At 47.4% G+C, this 20,266-nt stretch overlaps 4 protein-coding genes across 5 annotated transcripts; 2 read left to right on the top strand and 2 right to left on the bottom strand.

Annotated features, from left to right (window-relative positions):
- LOC120828211 (GTPase IMAP family member 8) lies at window positions 1-5,635 on the top strand (the record flags this gene model as incomplete). The annotated part of the gene is given in 6 exon segments (XM_040191645.2): window positions 1-262; window positions 959-1,529; window positions 2,146-2,243; window positions 2,341-2,472; window positions 2,826-3,416; window positions 3,511-5,635. Coding segments are annotated over 6 exon segments (1,497 nt in total). The 3' UTR covers window positions 3,585-5,635.
- Window positions 5,636-6,690: 1,055 nt separating this feature from the next.
- atf4b (activating transcription factor 4b) lies at window positions 6,691-9,780 on the bottom strand. Its single transcript, XM_040191654.2, has 3 exons — window positions 9,441-9,780; window positions 8,127-8,585; window positions 6,691-8,032 (listed from the first exon to the last, which is right to left on the bottom strand). The coding sequence occupies exons 2-3, from the start codon at window positions 8,479-8,481 to the stop codon at window positions 7,050-7,052; spliced, it is 1,338 nt and encodes a 445-aa protein (XP_040047588.2). The 5' UTR covers window positions 8,482-8,585; window positions 9,441-9,780; the 3' UTR covers window positions 6,691-7,049.
- A 150-nt stretch (window positions 9,781-9,930) lies between these two features.
- On the bottom strand, window positions 9,931-14,771 carry LOC120828207 (uncharacterized). Of its 2 annotated transcripts, XM_040191638.2 has the most exons (12): window positions 14,651-14,771; window positions 14,392-14,511; window positions 13,395-13,481; window positions 13,074-13,235; window positions 12,854-12,982; window positions 12,607-12,708; window positions 12,387-12,461; window positions 11,718-11,846; window positions 11,500-11,577; window positions 11,196-11,235; window positions 10,919-10,973; window positions 9,931-10,675 (listed from the first exon to the last, which is right to left on the bottom strand). In XM_040191638.2, the coding sequence occupies exons 2-12, from the start codon at window positions 14,392-14,394 to the stop codon at window positions 9,931-9,933; spliced, it is 1,605 nt and encodes a 534-aa protein (XP_040047572.2). In that variant the 5' UTR covers window positions 14,395-14,511; window positions 14,651-14,771. The 2 variants fall into 2 exon arrangements, with proteins under 2 accessions (XP_040047572.2, XP_077940823.1); XM_078084697.1 differs by having other exon boundaries at window positions 11,500-11,574; window positions 14,392-14,750.
- A 1,598-nt stretch (window positions 14,772-16,369) lies between these two features.
- Window positions 16,370-19,816, top strand: napsa (napsin A aspartic peptidase). Its single transcript, XM_040191662.2, has 9 exons — window positions 16,370-16,691; window positions 17,163-17,316; window positions 17,394-17,517; window positions 17,733-17,851; window positions 17,985-18,184; window positions 18,289-18,411; window positions 18,663-18,807; window positions 18,903-19,001; window positions 19,162-19,816. The coding sequence occupies exons 1-9, from the start codon at window positions 16,624-16,626 to the stop codon at window positions 19,321-19,323; spliced, it is 1,194 nt and encodes a 397-aa protein (XP_040047596.2). The 5' UTR covers window positions 16,370-16,623; the 3' UTR covers window positions 19,324-19,816.
- Window positions 19,817-20,266: the final 450 nt, after the last annotated feature.

The following is a 20,266-nucleotide window of genomic DNA, read 5'->3' as shown; positions in this document are numbered from 1 at the left end:
AGCGAGGCAGGGGTAGACACCGCGCACAGAGGGTAGAGTGAGCTCCACTGCAGTAGAATGAGGGTTAGAGTGAAAGAGAGAGCGAAGAAGCATCCAAGCTGCCAGCCTTTCGCACGCCACTCGGGATCCGTCGCTCTCTGAAGAGGGAGGAAGGAGGAATCCACCGTGGAGGCGAGAAGGAGAAGGAGGAGGGCGGCCGAGGAGGAGGAAGCCAGAGGTTCTACACACAAGATGGCTGCTGTGTCCTCTGCCTCTGACACTGGTAAGTGGGCTTTCATCCTTTGCTGCACACCTCGCTGCAGGCCCCCCCTCTCCTCCCTCTCCCCGCTTCCCGTCATCACCCCCATTCACAGTATCCGGGGCCAAAAAAAACCCATCAGAGCCGTTTCTACGCTTGGACAAAACATACTCGGAAGCTGTTGCTCGTGTCAACTTCCTGTGTTCAGCAGCTGGCGTGGAAAGTGTCAGCAGTGGCAACAGGATCAATCAACCTCCCTCTCCTCACATGCTCTCCCCTCTTGTCAGACGGAGCAGGCGTCGCTCCTGTTGCCGTACCTCCTCCCCCACACCCCCCATTGAAACATTTGTCCCCTCCATTTAACTTTCACTAAATCACAGTCACACACCACATGCCGTTCCCTCTGGAAGGAGGCCAAGGCTTCACCGCTCCGACCCAATTTGCCCAACGGCTAAAGACGGAGGAAAACAAAGCAGAGGCATGCTGGGAGGGAGGTGAGGGGGGTGAGGGGTAGCTGTGGACGGGTGGTATAAGGTAACAATCAGATAAGAGGGACTGTGAGGAGCGAGGAAAGAGAGGAGTGCATTAGTAGGAGAGGGATGTTGGAAACGATGCAGACGCCTCCCCAAAAAGACGGTTTAGGGATAAAACAAGATTTAAAACTGATGAAGACGATTAGAAAACAGAAAAAACAAAGCAATCCGTTCTATGTTTCTACAGGGGACCCCAGGGCCCGGCACCCGCCCGAGCGCAGACTGCTGATCCTGGGGGGGCCACAGTCCGGTAAAACCTCCACCGCCAACAGCGTCCTGGGGGACGAGGTCTTCGACATTGGGACGGAGACGACCCACAGCAACGTCGGCCAGACGGAGATCTACGGCCGGCGGGTCACCGTGGTGGACACCCCGCCGTGGGCCATCCCCGCCGACCCGGAGGACAACCCCGAGGCCGACGACGAAGGCGAGAACGCCGGCGCCGAGTCGGACGACCCGCCGCCGCCGCCCCCGCCGCCCCCGGCGAGCCTGGACAGCGAGGGGCCGTGCATGGGGGCCATCCTCTGCCCTCCCGGGCCCCACGCCATCCTGCTGGTGGTGTCGATCAGCCAGCCTTTCACTGACACGGAGAGGAGGGCCGCGGAGGAGCAGCTGGGGGCCCTGGGGGGAGGTACCTGGAGGTACTCCATGGTGGTCTTCACCGGAGTGGACAAGCTGCCCAAGGGGGTCTTCATCGAGGAGCACATAGCCAACACTGGCGAGGCCCTGCAGTGGCTGGTGGAGAGATGTGGAAGCAGGTACAGTGTCTCTCTTTCCCTCTTTGAGCTCACAGAGCAATCGATCTCTGAACTGTGGAGCTCGTCTGTGTCGAGTCTTTGTAAGTGCAAGCGAAACAGTCACAAACGACTGCAGCATCTCGTGGTTAAAGAGGCAGCATGAGGGGGGATTGTAGACACGGGCTACAGCACATTGAAACGTGCTGTACGAAGCCTTCTGCGGCTCCAGAAAGGCTCAGGAAGCTGAGCCTTTGGGTCAGGGTCAGCATAGTTGCATTGTGGGCAAATGTGGGTGGAGTACTGTGTTCACGGACTGACTTCTGCATCTGTAAACATATTATTGTTCAATCATGCGGTTTTGTTTGGGGCGTTTAAAAGGGCACTGAGGGGACGTAGTAGCATTCTTGTTACGTCATGGGATGGATGAAAGACGGATTAAAAAAAGAACAATGCGGCAGAGGCGGAAACATCCTGACTTACTAACCCCGATTACATCACCATGACGTCACCGGTGTTGTTTTTCTTTTTCAATCGTTATACAACGAGCTGAAAATAGGACTCCTCACAAAGAGTGAACTTCATTTGTAAAATGAGTGAAGAGACGCTTTTATGAATGTGTTTGTTATCCCCCCCGCAGGTACCACGCTTTTGATAACACTCGGAAAGACACAGAGGACAACACGCAGGTACCTGAGCTGATGGAAAAGGTGGAGGAAATGATCACTGACAACCAAGGTTTGCTTTTCAGATCCGGTGACGTGTAACACGAAGTCATGTTCTGGCATCATTAGTGAACGCACAGAGAGAACAACAGGAGTACTTTTTGTTTCAGGCTGGTACTTTGAGGTGAACGAGTTGATTTTGCTGGAGGAGGAGCAAGCCAGGAGAGCTCTGGAGGAGGAGAGGATGAGGATGGAGGAGCACGCCAGACAGAGGGAGCAGATGATCGGGGGACCTCCCAGAGGTGGGGGGGCTGTGTGTGTGTGTCTCTGGGTGTGGTTCAGTGTGTGTTAGTGTGCAGAAGTGGGTGGGTGATAAGGTACAGGAGAGAGATGAACGTCATAACGCTGCTCCAGAGAAAACCAAACTTAGTCATTTTCTATGAAAAAGCTTACTCATTCTAGTCAGTCGTCCAAGATCAACACAACAGATGAATAAACGAAAAACATCTTATTTGTCTCAGTCCAAAACGACTGGTTGATTAACTAAATGGATCACAGGTGTCCGACACCAAAATGACAAATTACTGACTGTGAGGTGCTCATTCTCTCACCATCTCCCTCCCCATGTCTCGCTCTGCCTTCGTCCGGGGTTTAGAGTTGCGACTGCTCCTGCTGGGCTGGAAGGGCGTCGGAAAGAGCTCGGTGGGGAACACCATCCTGGGCCGCCGGTTCTTTGAGTCCGGCCAGGAGACGGAGCTGTGCCTCAGGCGGCAGGCGCTGGTGTCGGGCCGGCGGATCACCATCGTCGACACCCCGGGCTGGGACTGGTTCTCGGTGAGGCGAACCCCGAAGCGCATCCGCCAGGAGTCCCAGCGCGGGGCGGCCCTCCTGCGGCCCGGGCCCCACACCCTGCTGCTGGTCCTCCCCGTCGTCTCGTCCCTCACCGCCAGGAAGCGGCGGACGCTGCTGGCGCACATAGAGACTCTGTTCGGCGACAGCGCCTGCCTCCACACCATGGTGCTGTTCAGCTGCGGCGACTGGCTGGGCCGCACGCCCATCGAGGAGCACATCCTGCGAGGCGGCAGGGAGCTGCAGAGACTGCTGGAGTTCTGCGGGAACTATTACCACGTCCTGGACAGCAAGATCCCCGGCAAGGACCGGAGTGTGTCGGTGCTGCTGGATAAGATGGAGGAGATGATCAGAGAGAACGGGGACAAGGCCTTCCTGCCCATACAGACCGAGTGGTGTAAGTCACAGCCGTTTGTCTGCGCCAAATCGCCCCCCCCCCCAGAAGGTGGTATCGCGCAGCCGTCTAACATACCTGTGTTTGTGTTCGACAGTGAGCGAGGAGAGCTCGTACTCCTCGGACAACACCGAGCCCGAGGACGACTGTCGAGGATGCCAGCTGCAGTGACACGATCCCCCCCCCCTTCCCTGAGAGGGAAGCGCCCTCCCTCCCTGCCCTCGCTTCCTGTCCTGGTTCCTGGTCTTCAAACGCCACCTCACGTAACTTAAACCTCATCTAGACATCCCTGCTCTGACTCCAGAGGTTTTTTTTTAAAGGGAAACAAAGGACTTGGAACGGTGGAGCCTCGTCAGGAGTAGCTCCTTGTTCGAACTGAACCGAACTTCCGCCGAGCAGGAAGCTCGACCCCCACCTCAGAAAAGGGGAGAAATAATCTTCTTCTGCTTCGAGGTACCTCAGCCGGATCCCCCTGTCCATGAGCATGTACACAGATATCATCTGCTGCTAAAGAGACCCTGCTTCAACACTGCAGAGTAAATGATTACTCGTCATAGTAACTGTGTCTCAGCGGACGCAAGTTGAACGCATTTAAATGAAAACCAAAAGAAGAACGTTATCGTGACCCGTTAGTTAGCTTGTTAGCTTGCCTGGACGTTGGAAGGCCGAGAGTCAGAACTCGTGTGATGAATTTACAATGCAGCCATGCCCTTCTACATCAAGTGCCATTTCTGTCATGCGCTTCCAATTAGTTTGAATCAAAAGAGGCCTCAAAAGGGAAACGTTTTGAGTGAAGCTTGTGTGCCAAACAGCAATCATGCCAACACACTGATGTGAAAAGAATGTGAAGGGAGGGGGGCGGAGGAGGGTCCTGAGTGGTTTGTGCACCTCAGGATCATAAGAGAACACATTGAGACATGAGTTCAATTCTCAGCGTTAGCGTTGGATTTGTTTCTGCTCAGGGAGTCGGGGTTGAATCGCTTCCTCCAGGTAAAAATCCGCTACATTTACAGAAACGCTGATTATTGCCCATCGCTAAACTTAAGTCACACGTTAAGTCAGAGTGGGGTTTGCTAGTTTTCTGGAAGGAGATGAGTCGGTGTTTGCACCCTTTGGTCGTGATCGGTTCCTGGCCTGGCGTTCTTTGACAGACGTCTACAGAGGAAGACCTCGCCCCTTCGGGCCTCAAGGAAGGCTGCGGGAAATTTGGCGGTGCTGGAAAAACCGAGTGGCTCGGACGCGGCTCCGCTTCCGCCGCCGTCGGTCACGCGTCTTTTTTTTTTTTTTCATTTTTCGACGAGGTCGATTGAACCACGTGCCTCAGCGTCGAAGCGTGAGAGCGGGAGTACCGTGCGGCCCTGCGGCGGCATCCTGTAGGCTACATCCTGTAGGCTACATCCGGCTTTCGCATGCTAACGAAACGACATAACCTCATGAACGATTGGAGCTCACGCGGGGATTTTACTACCTTTTTCTACATCGGTGAGACATCCGTTGCCCTGATATCAAAAGGCGATGGATTCTTTTCGTGTTTTGAAAAAAACATAGATATTTGAGAAGAAGAAGATGTATAAATATATAGATATACATTCAGTTCTCAGAGGCATGTTAAGACAACGCATGCAGATAAACGAGTGCCTGTAGAGTTGAAGGCAACGTCACTTCTTACCGCTCGGACTCTCGCTTGAGCAGGTTTCCATGTGGATTTCTGTTTATGACATCACAACGATGGCAAAAAAAGAAAAAAGAACGGAGAAAATAAAAGTTCACACTTTGAAAGGTACAAATAAGAGCATATATAATATGTGACCGATACCACTGCCATGCTGTAACACCTTATTTTCTACAAATGATGTAGCCTATAAAAAAAAAAAACACCTGACACTGCTTCGCCCTCTGCTTTGCTGACTCTCTGCTCCATCCGGTGACGTAGGCGACCGCAGCCCTTTAGGTGACAAGCATGACTTTACAGTTTGATATGAGGATGTTTCAGACATTCGTTTCCGAGTCTTAGAGTCCCACGTCACCCGTGAATACATGTTGTACACGTGCCGCGTATATTACAGCGTAGAACTCGTCACGTTGTTTGCTTTTAGCGAAGCGTTTTGCACTCTGTGGCCAAAGTGGTGTTACTTCCTGTGTGGTCCATCCCTCAAGTGGCGATTGCGTCATCAGTACTTTGCTCATCCTCACACAATAATAAAAGATGTGGAGGTATTGTTGTTTTTTGTTGTTTTTTTAGTGTCTGTCCTGCCACTGATGAAGTGAAATGCTACGTAATACGTCCATAACCATGTGGACAATTACGCTGGGTGAAAACCCCAAAAAAACTGCAGACGAAAAAAACAAGCCAGGACAAAGTACAAATAAAGATTCTTTAGCCTTTCCGGTTTGCATGAGAAGTATTGGTTTGTACAGCAGGTATCCTGTTCTCTGTAGGGAGCCTCATACTGCACGTCGCGGTGTCCTAAACCAACTCAATCTCTCTACGCTTCTGCTTAAAACAGCCCTGTGTTCCAGTCCCCCCTCATAGCGGTGGTTCAACTTGTTATAATTCCAATGTTCTAGGTCAACGGAAACCAAATGTGTCCCTTTGGAAGATGATAGCGTTTACCGGGGGAAGGATCTATGGAGGCAGCCAAATGTTTCTCCTTGTAGAAGTAGCTGTGCACCACCTTGGCGCGCCTCCAGACAGAAGAGGCCTTCAGCTATGTGGACTAATGACTGTGTGCACAGACAGGGGCCGTTGTAGGCTGAGCACACATTTTTCGTTGGTAATATTATTCATGTTGTGCCGAAGTCAGCACTTTTAATTTATCCTTCACTCGCCCTTCTGTACGCACAGACTTCCTATCGCTGATAATAGTATTTTATACACACCAGTTTTCTCAAGCCGTTTCCATGGGAATTTAAAAATAAAACAGGGTTTTTTTCAGTTGATTGATTATCACCGAGCCGCTGGTCAGGAGGCTCCATTACCCTTCCCAGTTTGTCAGAGGGAGTCATAGGTTCATCGTGAAGTGTTATCAGACCACAACAAACAGCCTTTGTGCTCACATTCGGACCAATGGGGGAGAAAACTCAAAACCAGGCAGGAACTTGTGCTTCACAGATTTATTTAAAACTACTGTGCCTTTATACTGGAGGTGAGAGGAGTAGTAATAACTACATCTCTGCACTTGGGTGATTATGTACACTGTTAACTCTTTAACAGTGATGATCACGTGCTAAATGATAAAAATATATTTTAACAATGACTCAGGAGTTACACAAATGACTCATTTAAGACTCTTTATTAAGAGATAATACAGATGGTCCAGTTTCACTACAATACACAATTATTAAAACACATCTTACTGGCAAGTTACTCAGATCCAGAGATGGAAAACATTTACGCACAATAAAAATAAAAACAAGTTTATATACTGAATTGAAAAATACTTGTTTCCATATAAACCCTCTAAACATGATAAAAGTTTTCTATATTTTTTACTAGTTTTGTAAAAGGAGGTATTCTGAAATCGCAGTCTTGCTGTGTGGACAGAACACATCCTTTACATGAATTTAAGAAATAAAATCTGCTGAGCTGACTTTCTCCCAATTATACAGAGCAGATGTGGTTTTTAGGTCCGACCTCTAGGGGTCAGCAATGAGACCTTTCTTCGTCCTGGCCTGGCTGACCTCCTCCATCAGCTCCTTCAGGTACTTAATCTCCCGGCCCAAGGAATCAGCCTTTTCCGTTAGCTCCATGTTCTTCCTCTCCAGCAGAGAATACTCGTCCAGGAGAGTGTCCTGCTCGGCTTTCTTCTTCTGCCGGTATCGCGTGGCGGCCGTCTTGTTCTGCGCCATCTTCTTCAGTTTCTTGGCTTTCGGGGTCTTCGAAGTTGCCCTTTCATTTCCGTCTGCATCCCGGGGGGGCTTTATTTTGCCAGCGGAGGCGCAGGGAGAAGGTGGACTGGCTTTGTGAGTGGGCTCGGGGTAAGGTCTGCTTCTTGAGGGCTTTGGAGCAGGGGAGGAATGAACGATTTGCGACGCGGTGGTTACAGTGGGGATCCCGACTTCCTCTCTGGGAGCGAGCACCAGGACAATGCGGGTGGGTGAGAGGGAGAGCACGATCCTCGAGGCCTGGGAGACGACAGAAGCGACCACTGGCTTCGCCTCGCTCTCCGTGACGTCCACCTCGCTGCCCAGGTCCAGGGTGTAGGCCGGGGAGGAGGGAGAATCCACCGAGGGGGGAGGGGGGTGCGAAGAAGTGGGCTCAGATTTGATTTCCAGCTCCTGTTCTGGCTCCGGGACACACAGGGGAACCCAGGGACCCTTCTGCTCCTCAGCGCAGGATTCGGGTGCATCCACTGCAATGACACGATCACCTGAGACCGTGGGAGGAGTCGGGGGAGGAATACTTGGAAGACAAATGGAGGGAGGAATCGAGAGTGAAGGAGTTGAGAGAGTGGGTATTGAGAGGGAGTCTAGCTCCATGGGGCAATCCAGGGAGGCCAGGAGTTCTTCTGGACAGCCGGGGGACTCCTCATTAGGACTGCACGAGCCAATCAGAGAGTCCAGGTCAAACTCTGAGAGATCCATCCTCTCAGCCATCCAGTCCAGGTCCCCGAACACATCTGTAAAGAGAGCACGTAATGAGCCGCCTGTTTTCCGCTCACACAATCACAACATGTTGATTGTCGTTTGATTATTACTTCACACGGCCGTTACCTTTGGTGTCATCTGAGACGGCCGGTCTCAGCTGACTAGGGTGGCCCAACCAGGGGAGGGAGAGCAGGTCAGACTGCAACCCGGCTTTGTCCCCCTGGAGGACGACGGCCGGCGGCGAGGGAGGTGGAGAGTAGAAGGGGGCGGGAGAGGAGGAAGAGGACAGAGATGAGGTGGTGAGGGGCGACAAAGAGGAGGTGTCGCCCTCCAACGAGGTTCCTCCTCCGTTCTGTTGTTCTTCTTGGTCAGGGCGCGAAGTCAAGAACCCCATGGCGTCAACCATGGGAGAGGAAGGTCCCCAGAGAAGGGCCTCCATGTCTTCCAGGCCAAACTGTGAGTTTGTCGTCATCATGGTCATAGTGGCTGTTGTTGGTCACAAAAGGAGTGTGCGACGAGGGCAGGATAGCTTCGAACTCTTTTTTGCTGTGGAATGCAGCAGCGGTGAGGGTTTCCACGAAGGACCTGAAGATCGGGAAAGGAATGAGGAGATTGTGGTGAGGTTGGTTACATTGGTATTGTAGAAATATACCTAAATGTACTCTATATAATTAGTAAAACTTATTAACATTTAATGGTTTAGCCTATAATTGATGTTTCGTACTAAAATAACAACAAATCAGTGTCAAAGTAATTGGCATCTTTTTTTGACATTCAGTGGACATCATGAGATTCCAGAATCTTAAATGAATGTTACTGAGCACTAACATGCTGCTACTATGAAAATAATTATTCCGATGTGAAAAGGCACATCACATCTTGGCGCAACACTGCCGCCACCACTGCAGTGCACCTGCTCGACATCACATGTTTCCGCCCAGCTGCCAGTCTTGTGACTCTGACGTCATTGCGGGTCACAGCGTCATCATCATCCTCCCTGGCTGTGAACAGCTACACTTCTGTCCTTAGGTTGTCTACGCGAGGCCGCCATTTTGACACACAAAAAGAAGCTAACCATTTTTGTAGCTACCACGCCGTCACTCGTGACAGCGTCACAGATAATTAAGAAACGCGGTCCTATTAGTTTAAATGTTTTTGGTGAATTGAATCTATTATCAAAATGTAAGGTTTGCTATTAAAGCAATGTATTAGCATTACGTCATCTCGGTGGCTATATGCTTGAATTACAATATAATGAGTGTAAATAGAACCATGCGACGTTTCAGATACAGTCAAAAGAAATGTGGACGTCGAACTTTATTTTTAAACCGGAATTCAATGCGGCCTCGCGCCCTTGGTGACGTCAGACCGCACGGCCACAGTGGGTCGTACAGCTGTCATCGACGAGATGATTTTAAAAAAAATAGAAATAATACTTACGACATGTTTCTGGTTAGAAAGTGGAGCAGTGCACTGGCTGGATGCACTGTTTTGTTGGCGGCGGGGACGCGGCGCACTTCTACTTTGCCATTTCGGCCAACGGGGCGATGTTCGACAAGGATGTTGCTTCGTTTGTTGTTTCTCGGAAAAGAAAATGGCGTGAGTCGTGGCACGGTCTTCATATAGTTCAAGTAAGCAGTGGCGGTATCCTTCCGCGGTGCCCCTCATATCCCTGCGCCATTGTTGTCGTCCCACAGCCCGTTCATACGCTACTGTCGTGGTAAAAAAAAGTAGCGACTGGAATTCGCCTCAAAGATATATTTCCATTTACTCTGAGGTTTTATTCAATTTTTTAATTTTTTTACATAGTCAATATATTAAGTAGTGAAACGTTATTACAAGGATTACTGTAATACTTGGTATATACGGCATTTTTTCTCCAGCCTCTCTCACAAACACTAAGACATACACAACAAGAAGTTTCTTTGATTCAACAAAACCTTCTCCACATGCGATTCAGGTGAAGTAGTTCTCCGTGCAGATTTTCAGCCAGCAGGCGAACTCTACCCGAAAACTGGCTTTTGCTCGACATCCTCAGCTCCTCGCCTTCCTTTCCCGTAAAGTACGCATCTATTTCCTTTACAAAAGCCAGGAGCAGTCTCTCTGACGACATCCCTTGTGTCTGTGAAACGGAGGTCCCCCTAGCCATGTTTATGTTATTCCTCAACACAGACTTTGACAGGTGTGCCATATTCAAGGAGTCCTGCCGGGCTCCTGCCCGTTGTAGCCTGGCAAAGTCGTGTCTTTGAAGCTCAATCATCCCATCGAGGATAAAGCCCAAGCAGTGCTCGAGATCGACAACGTTTGCCTTATAATCGTCTACTAGTTTCTCAACTGTCATCCTATTCACAATCTTCTTCTTGGCCTTGGCAGTGTAGACGCCCATGCCCCCAGCGGACGCCACCATACCAGCCCCGATAGCTGTGGCAATCAGGGAGGCGCCCATGGTCATTGGAGCGAAGGCGATACCCAAGACGGCGGTCACCCCTCCGACAGCGCCCGTGGTGCCCCCGGCAGCGTTCATGGTTTTGCTCTCCTTCTTCGACTTGTCCAGAGAGTCGGAGATGGAGATGAAATCCCTGACGTGTCTGTGCAGGTTTTCCTTGCGTTCGATCATGAGGAGGTTGTAGAGACGCACGGCCTGTCTCACATCCGCCGCTCGCTTACTGAACAACCTGCATCGGTTCGATGACAAAGAAAACCTGCTTCTTCATTCAGCTCTTTCAGTGAAATTCTATATTTATTACAAGTTTTGATACCCGAAAGGCCATGCCTATTTAAATATCTACAAAAAAACTGTAGCTGTCTTTATTGCATTATTAGTCCTCTTAGACATTTTGTAACACAGAACTACTGGTACTAAAATGACACAGTTTGTTCACAAGAAGGAACTGATATCATAGTGTCTGTGTGATTACCTGATTTCCTCCTCTGTGCTGAGGCCATACACGGAAGAAGCCAAGGAATCAGATTCTGTCACAGCACAGAGATTGATTAGTACACTTTGATCCTGCTCTGCGCTTCTCCGGATGCTCCTTCTTGCATGATGACTCATTTATTTATTCAATTATGGCACATTTTGTTTATAATTATTACGAGTACAAATTTTGTCGGTCAATACAATGTTGTAGGATATTTCTTCAAGCTTCAAGAAAATGACACAATATCTGTACAGAAAATAAATGTTGTACCTACTCGATACTCTTTTCAACCATGTCAACAACCCGTTGATGTCCTGGAGAGAAAGGGATGTATATATGTCAAAGATCATTTTATCTTGTTTTATTTATTCACTTTTTATTCTACGTTATGTGTGTTGCTCAGGCAATGTACATTTGTATAATATAACACAGATTGTTCTCGTATTTTGCACGGCCAAGACTTTGCACACAAATGGATGTTTTAGAAGACATTCGTCACAGAGATAATTATATAGTATATAAGTATTTTATTCATGACACTTTCTAAAACTCTGAATAAAATGAACAAAAAGCGGTACCTTTGCATTGTCAGCGGTCTGTTGATGAGGACAGTATTGCCCAATCGGGTAGCATCCTGTTGGCCTTTCAGGTGGCTGCTAGTGTTCGATGACACAGATTAATGGATCAGAATAGAATTGGAGCATAGCATTGTATATATATATATATATATATATATATATATATATATATTTATATATATATATACACATATGCTATGTGGGGATCTGTATCTCACCATTGTATCTACGTCTTCTGGCAGAACGTCCAGGTAGGGAGGAAGGTCTATCTCGTAGTACAGTGGATCCGATGTCCTCTCGGGCGGTGGAAGGGGAGGCGGGGAGAGTGCCGGTCGTGGTAGTCTGCGCTGTAATAAACAAAGAGTTGGTAATCAACTGTACTGCACAGAGATCCAACAGCATTCCTCCAGAGTATTCCTTCAATGCTAGATAGATGTTGTTTTAATCTTCTTCACACTTTCAGGAATAACTTGTGGAGATACAAATATTTTGCCGGAGAGCTAAGAACTTGGTTTGACCAGGAACGAGGATGATCTCTACTGACCAACTTCATCTTTCGAGGGACATTTTGTATTTTCAATCAAATAACGGGTGGAATTAATTAATAATCCATGTCCAAGTTTTTTTCATTGACATGAACCCCCTAAACAAACTGCTTTTAAAGAAGAGGCAGCTATGTTATATCTTCTGTGCTTCCCTTTGAAGAGTGCATATTCAATTTATAGTTTTTGAAGCAACTTAGTGTCTCAACGGGGGGGGGGTTGTCATTTAGCCCTACCTGAAAATGCATTTCAGGCTTAAGCTCTATATGAGTCATATTGTCTATTCACGCTGACAGAAGTCTTTTTGGGGGGGGCAGGGCCTGAATTGTGCAGCGGCTCTCATACCTGTGGGTGCGAGGTTCCAGGCACAAAGGAGGGTCGAGGCGGAACTGCAGGTTTTGTTTCTGTGCGGTACGTGACCTGAAAAAACAAAAGATCTATCCAAGATAACAAGAAAACCAAATAACACCATTGAGCACATTACTGGTTATACGTATCATGTATTTATTCATACATGGTACGAGGGGGGGTTTAGCCGTTGCAGAGATGTTGGGATGAGCTTTACCTCAGGTCCGACCCTCATGGTAGATCTTGTACTTTCAGGGAAAGAGGGAGGAGGGGGACGTGCAGGAGGAGATTTTGTTCTCTTAGTATTGACCTCAGGGTTCTGTGAGAGAAATTTAGGAGGAGAAAGTGAGCTGTATAATTCTAGTTTCCTTTGTATCACGTAAGCGAAGATGGGTAATGCTTCTAGTAACAAAACATATGGCCATCTTTCAAGGACTGAAATGAGGCTTGTTATTTTGTCTCACAGCTGGCTGAGGAATTGAAGTCAAGGAGAGATTGGTGCCGTCCATCGCAGGTATCCTAGGTTGGATTATCGGTGGACAGGGAGGAGAGCCAACAGGCCGAGGCGCCTCATGTTTACTGAGTTGGGAGGTCTGACGACAGAGAGAAATTAAGAAAAAACGAATGCATGCTAATTAATATGAACTATCGTGACTTAATCTGAGAGTCAGTATCAGCACTCACCACCACACTGCTTGCATTGCTGCGTGTGTCTGCACAGTCAACACTGTTGTTGTTGTTGTTGTTGTTGTTGTTGTTGCAATTGGACTTTTGTTTAAATCCAGACCTGGGATGAGGCACAGGCTTGACTTTATCCTCTGACCGGCTTCCCACCGTGACTGCAGCCTGGGAAGAAAGAATGTGAGGCGACATTATGGTGCATGAGGAGATAGCTCGATAGGGAGGGGAACTTTTTCTTAATCCGGTAGCTCTAAAGATGAAACACGGAGATAACACGGAAAGGACACATTTACCAGCATTCAGAGAACAGGAACTTGTGTTTACCTCCGGTTCATCCGGGTCTTTGGAGGCCGACTGTGCGATGTCATCGGAGCCGGTGACTTCGTACTTCCTCCTGGGGGGTTTAGGCGGCTACGGGGTTCAATGGGGGTAGACATGAATCGTCTGATATGAGAACCAATGAGAGAAACCACCAATTCACCGGTTTAAGATTGATACCTGTGCACTGTATCAGTGGGCTGAACTTCAAGTTGTACACAATGAATGTTTATTTTAATTACACCATAGTTTTACTCAGCAACTCAAACCCCTTAAGACATTTAAGTGAATCGTTACAGTCAACATGTTAACAATAATAACACCTATTGTGTCCCTAATGACTTTATAAAACACAAGAGAAGCTCTTTATAACATGGCGCTGTTCCAATTTAGCAATTTTGATGATTCCCGCTACAGAGCACAGTGAATATAAAGCATAATATATACACATTAAATCCAAACCTTCGAGACAGTGAAGGTTTCTGACGGACAAACTCTCAGTCAAAATAACAAAAGTTCTGTTTGTAACATTTGTGCTTTTTGTCCTTTTCAGGCCTAAATCTTAAGCAGTCCTTTCCCTGATGACCAAGTCTAAATGTCTGCTGGGACTTAATGTACAGACCTCCAGACATGATGGGCAACGACTGTGAGTTGGTGATGCATTTAACCAGTGATGGACGAAGCGCCCTACACGTTGTTTTTGTTGTTTTTACTCACCACCACCACCACCACCACACAAACCTCACATTCTATTTACTATTTCACTATTTACATGTTTCTGAATCTCTCGATGTGAGTGAGAGGAGAAGCGAGCGATGTGAAAGAAGAGTCAAATGAGGGATCTACAGTAAGCATTGGCCCAGTATACAGTAGCAATGCTGTGAAAAATAAAAATACGTGTAGTTCAATATATACTTTACATTTTTTTGTATCCTTCAGGCTGAACTCCTTAATTAATTACATATTTGACCATTGGTACACAACAGAAAGAGGTGATTCTTACCATCAAGGTATTGCTCTGTTTGATCCTTTACTTTCACATCCAGTTAGAAATACTAAGCAGTTCCCTTAACCGTCCATTGATGTCTTTTTGTCTTTCTTTCCGTCCACAGGTGAGATTTCCCTTTAGCATTAAAAAATTTTTTCTCCAAATATTACATATGTAAGTTGTAAAGGTTGCAACCCAGATACAAGCTCTCCGGTGTGAGGATGTTGAACAGATTTAAAGTCATGACCTGCAGGCATACACTCCTATTACCGACCTTTAAAACCAGGACCCACTTTTATGCTCCAAGTCAGACGGAAGACAATAAACCGTGTGAGTATCTTCACGCCAACGTTTTGTCTTGTCTGTGCTGGGATCGTGAAAACTGGCTCAACAGGCCAAGGGAGTTTTCCAATTGTGTTAGGATGTATTCAGTTCTTTCAGTTACTGTGCTTTTCACAGTCACACATTTGCATACTGAGTGACGCTGGCTGAAGAAATGTTTGACTTAAAAAAAACAATTTGCTTGTTGAGCGTCTTGCAGAGATTTAGATCACAAAGAGATGGATGACACTGTTGTGGCTGTGTTGTGAATGTGCAGCTGGAGTCACCAAATCAACAGGATCATTGCGCACACTAAGCATTGTCCACGACTCCATCTCTGCAAGCTACCTAATCCTTTGTTGTGCTTTCCACTTCATGTGCGAGGTGCACATTAACATGTTTGACATTTGACCTGTCTCGGGATGGAGAGTTGAAAAACATACTTTAAGCATACTGGTTTAGCCTTGTGTAGTTGATTGATTCTGGGTGGCTCTTTGATGCAGCTTCTCCACCGAAAAGAACTTGGGACTTAAAATTGGTCATCCAAAATGCTCAAGCCTACGGAATTTAAATGAGATTGTTAAGCAAAGACACCGAACGGAAAATGAAAATGATGTGAAGATAATTCAAAAAGATTATTGTTCAGATTGCTGAAAAAAATACAGTACACAATTACTGTATTATGATTCACAGTGAAAATATATTTTATTATTTGCATAATACGATTCACCTGGGAATTAACCCGCACCACAATGCTTTACAGATCTACATCAATGAAGTTATACGAGAGGGTTCTACAGTGAGCATTGGCCCAGTATACAGTAACACTGCTGTGAAAATATTGTAAATGGTAAAAATATTGTCTTTCTTTTGATGCGAGGCAAGAGGCAAGGAATAAAGGGAAATACAGGATTTATGAGATCAGCGAATATTCCACTACCATAGGGGTTATAGGTTATAGCTAAAATGTGGTTTGCATTTTGAAGCCAAAGGCTGCCCCCTGGAGGAGCTTTCATATATTAAACTGTTACGTGGTTAGTTTATTCTCAGTTTTGGAAAAAATATATATATATTTAAAGAAATACTCCAATTTGGGGGATCTGTTAGGGTCAGATATGACAAGGAATTCCGAGAATTGAAGCAACACATGCGGAAATGCCTCAGACTTCAAAAACACTGGAGTGAAAAGCATCATTGGACCTTCCCTGGCTCCCAGTGGGGCCTCCCTTTGATAAAGGGGACGTTGCAAACTGGTGACATGGAGTTTGTCTAACAAAGGCTGCTGTTGGGCTGATGTAGGTCTTAGTTTTTTTTAAGCTATAGTCACTAAAAGTGTTGGCCACAATTTTATGATCTGTCTCCCAATGCAAAAAATGAAGGATTTTTTTTTATTTTAAAATTTTATTAGGAGAGGCAGTAATGTCATTTGTTATGCCTCCAGGACCAAAGAAATTCTTCACCAGCAGCGCAGGATTTGATAAAGCCGGGGACAGCATCACACTGACTTCTTTACTTATCTCTATTTTAATCTGGTTGTATTTATGGTTTCTCTGTGGAAAGGTACTTTGTTAAAAGAATGTTTTCTATTGTATGAAACGTTGTCTCAGCTGCAATTTTGTAAACATTAACACAATGTTCTAGTCTGTGCGCTATCATTCGTTTCCCAGTCGACTCGTGACCCCTCAAGCCCGAATACACCGGTTTGTCATGGCGGATGATGGACACCTTCCTCCACCAATGGGAGCACCTCACTGATCCCTGTCCTCCAATCACTGCGCCACATAGCGGGGAAAGCCGAGTAAAGGCGAGTAAAGCCGGACGTTGCCGAAAGGATTTAACTGAGCGTCCTGCGTCAGTTGAAGGAAGTTAATAGTGGTTAGTATCAGACACATTACAGAGGTGTCCGACATTTCTACGAGGACAGTAATGACACGGCTGAAGATGTTTTGTGTCATCGGGGCGCTGCTGATTACACAAAGCGCCGCCATAATCAGGTAAATGCTTTTTAACCGCTGATATATTGGCAACGGGAGTGAGCTAGTGATGAAGTTATCACTGATAACTTTAACCTAACTGTGTGTAATCTGTCTGTGCTGTTGATGCTAGTTAGTGCGCGCGCGCGATTACTTCCTCGTTATGTCCTCGGGTCACGTGTTTCCAATTACGGAAACGAACGCAGTATAATTACATATCACCAAGGATATGGCTCGAGACCCTCTTTGATTTAGGAACGCTGAACTTGAGTTTTTTTTTTTTTTTTAATTATAATGAAAATAAAATTGCAATACATATATAATTTATGTACAAAACAACATATTGCCCCCCCCCCCCCACACTTTTAACATACTTTTTAAAATCTGATATTGTTTAATATGATTATGTGCACATGATCAGAGTTGTGGGATCCTTACTGTTTGCCATCAGCATTTCTAATCAGTTTATTATCCGTTTTTCCTCATTTGCAGGGTGCCGCTTCATAAAACCAGGAGCCTGCGCCGCGTGATGAGCGACAATGGGATGTCTCTGGAGGAGCTCCGGGCTTTGGCCAGCAGCTACGCCCCACCGGACGGCTCCCCCTCCCCCGACGTGCCCGTGGAAAGGCTCACCAACTTCATGGATGTATGTGTCGCACAGAATCACGTCAATCAAAAGCTTCCGTATCGGCGGATCTCCGTGTCATCGACTTGTCTCCTCAGGCCCAGTACTACGGGGTGATCAGCATCGGAACCCCGCCGCAGGACTTCACTGTGCTGTTCGACACCGGCTCCTCCAACCTGTGGGTGCCCTCCATCCACTGCTCTTTCTTTGATCTGGCCTGCTGTGAGTGACTCCTTCTGCATGCACCTCTACACCTGTGTCTCTGTTGGCCTCTTCCTTTCCCAAGCAGCAACATCACATCAGTATCAAGGAGTCGGCGTTCTGGTACAAATGTGGTGGCTAACGTTGTGCGCGCTGGATCCATCGAGGCTGCAGAACATCCTTGTGACTAGTGGTCCTCTCTCTCTCCCTCTCTCTCTCTCTCTCTCTCTCTCCAGGGCTCCACCGTCGCTACAACTCCAAGAAGTCGAGCACATTCGTCAAGAACGGCACCGAGTTCTCCATCCGGTACGGCCGAGGCAGCTTGTCCGGCTACATCAGTGGAGACACTGTCTCTGTGGGTTTGAAAAAACAATGTCACATGAGCTCTTCTGTTTAACTGCATTTGTCAATTATAGTGGTCACGCTGTTCCTATCGTTTCATTAAAAGCCCCTCTGCTCCCCGTTGGCATTGGCGTCTCTCCTCGCAGGTTGCAGGACTTCCTGTTCCCGGACAGCAGTTTGGTGAAGCGGTGAAGCAGCCGGGCATCACCTTCGCGGTGGCGCGGTTCGATGGGGTTTTGGGGATGGCCTACCCCTCCATATCCGTGGCCAACGTCACCCCGGTGTTTGACACGGCCATGGCCGCCAAGCTCCTGCCCCAGGATGTTTTCTCATTCTACATCAGCAGGTTGGTCGTCTGACCGAAGCGGCATGAGCGATATTCATAATGCAGAAGTGTTTGGGCACATGGGGGGTGTTTGATTGTTCTGTCTGTCCTCCCCCGACTCTCAGAGACCCAACAGCAGCAGTAGGTGGAGAGCTGATGCTGGGCGGGACAGACCCCAAATACTACACCGGGGACCTGCACTACGTCAATGTCACACGAAAGGCCTACTGGCAGATGAAGCTGAGCGGGTGAGGTTCTTCTCATTAGCATTACTATAAGAGGGAACCGTGGAGGTATGCTAACTGGGAACATATCATGCATTCCTTAATGTAGTAATGTTAATTACTTTTCCAACCAAAGATCATCATGATCATATTTATTCATCCTAAAAAGGTGTCTTTGAGATTGCGTCAAAAACTTGTCTTAAAAGCTGCACCCCAACGCATCTCTTGGCGTGTGTCCGCCTTCTTGTAACCGATGCCTCTTGACCGCCCCGCAGAGTGGATGTCGGCAACCAGCTGACTCTCTGCAAAGCCGGTTGCCAGGCGATCGTCGACACGGGAACGTCCTTAATCGTCGGCCCCGTGGAGGAAATCCGAGCGCTGCACAAAGCCATCGGAGCGCTGCCCCTGCTGATGGGAGAGGTAGCGTTGATGCGTGCCGAACAGAAGCTGCCTGACGGGAGGACGCCGTGTCCGCCGGTGTGACCTCTCACTTTGGGTTTGTCTCTCTGTTCTAGTACTGGATCAACTGCGAGAAGATCCCATCCCTCCCCGTCGTCTCCTTCATCATCGGGGGGAAGATGTACAACCTGACTGGAGAGGATTATGTCATGAAGGTAGAGTCACTAACCAGGCCCATAATGAAAGTATATCCACAATATAATAACGTGTCACCCTAATCTCTTGAAATATTAAAATCTTGAAATATTTTCTTTTTTTTTTGCAAATGGATTATTTTTTGTCTGAACGTGTCGTCCCTCTCAATTTTTGATGCAGGAGACTCAGATGGGGTCATCGATCTGTCTGTCGGGCTTCATGGCCATGGATATCCCGCCTCCCGCCGGGCCCCTGTGGATCCTGGGGGACGTGTTCATCGGGAAGTACTACACCGTGTTCGACAGGGCCGCCGACCGGCTGGGCTTCGCCCCGGCCAAGTAGCCCGCCGCGAAGCGCGTTCCCACGTCTCGGTTCTTGTGGTATTTGCTTTTTTCGAGGTTGCAACGAGCAAAAGCTGCATTTGGTCACAAACGTGGTGTGATTTCATTTGCAGCCAATCAGAAGCTCTCGTGTAACCCTGCAGGAACTGGCTCTCCACGTTCATATCTCACATCTGCTTAGAGGTTTCCTTGTGAGCACACAGAGGCTCCACTGAACAAAGGCTTCCTTTCAAGCTGCTTTTCGGTTTGATATGGCAGGATTTACTCCGACTGCTGCTTTATGACGTATTATTGCTGTTTTTATACTTTTTGTAATTTAGATGCCTGAGCAAACGCAACTAAAGCTTTCGTACGGACGTTTGTTTTTGCTCTTCCTAACAGTTCCACATTTTTAGTTCCCAATTTTTAGTTGGGACTGCTTTTGTACGCTGGCGGTATGTCCGCTGTTTTCATTTTGTGCCAAATCTGACAAAATAAAACTCTCTTTTGTCTAATGGCTTTGTTTACTGATTTTTCATCGTGTGACATTCATTTCTACCCTCAAACATGGGATCCCCGAACTTTCTTACCGGGTTCATGTAAGACGATATCTCGGACTGTAGTGGTTTGCGCACAGCAAAAAGTGGAAAAAACATGTCAATAAGGACAAGTGTGTGTGTGTTATTGGGAGAGAATCTTTTTCAAAATATATTTTTAAGAAACAAGTCAAATGTGGCACGCAAACAGGTCCACAACCGGTGGTTGAAGCGCACTGCCTTGGGGGGAAAAAGTACAGGCCTACAGGATAACTTTCATCATTTAATGAAGTATACAAAGTGCTGAACGTTTCAACTCCATAGCTGAACATAGAAAAGAAAAAAAATTAATCTGGGGAAAACACAGCATGCAACAAAGGATGGGCTAGTGTGAACCCCTCCAGGCAGAGGTAGTGATCTACTTTGGGC

Source organism: Gasterosteus aculeatus, chromosome 11, assembly GCF_964276395.1.
Source record: "Gasterosteus aculeatus chromosome 11, fGasAcu3.hap1.1, whole genome shotgun sequence".
NCBI classification, from domain to species: domain Eukaryota; kingdom Metazoa; phylum Chordata; class Actinopteri; order Perciformes; family Gasterosteidae; genus Gasterosteus; species Gasterosteus aculeatus.
Note: the sequence above shows the minus strand (reverse complement) of the source record. Positions and strands in the feature narration are given on the sequence as shown.

Coding starts and splice junctions, on each gene's coding strand:
- napsa (XM_040191662.2), top strand. CDS start 16,624: ATGACACGGCTGAAGATGTTTTGTGTCATCGGGGCGCTGCTGATTACA. Junction 16,692..17,162: donor CAAAGCGCCGCCATAATCAG/GTAAATGCTTTT, acceptor CCTCATTTGCAG/GGTGCCGCTTCATAAAACCA. Junction 17,317..17,393: donor GGCTCACCAACTTCATGGAT/GTATGTGTCGCA, acceptor TTGTCTCCTCAG/GCCCAGTACTACGGGGTGAT.
- atf4b (XM_040191654.2), bottom strand. CDS start 8,481: ATGACCATGATGACGACAAACTCACAGTTTGGCCTGGAAGACATGGAG. Junction 8,033..8,126: donor CGTCTCAGATGACACCAAAG/GTAACGGCCGTG, acceptor CTCTCTTTACAG/ATGTGTTCGGGGACCTGGAC.
- LOC120828207 (XM_040191638.2), bottom strand. Junction 13,236..13,394: donor AAGACCCGGATGAACCGGAG/GTAAACACAAGT, acceptor CTTTCTTCCCAG/GCTGCAGTCACGGTGGGAAG. Junction 10,676..10,918: donor AGCACAGAGGAGGAAATCAG/GTAATCACACAG, acceptor GAACCGATGCAG/GTTGTTCAGTAAGCGAGCGG.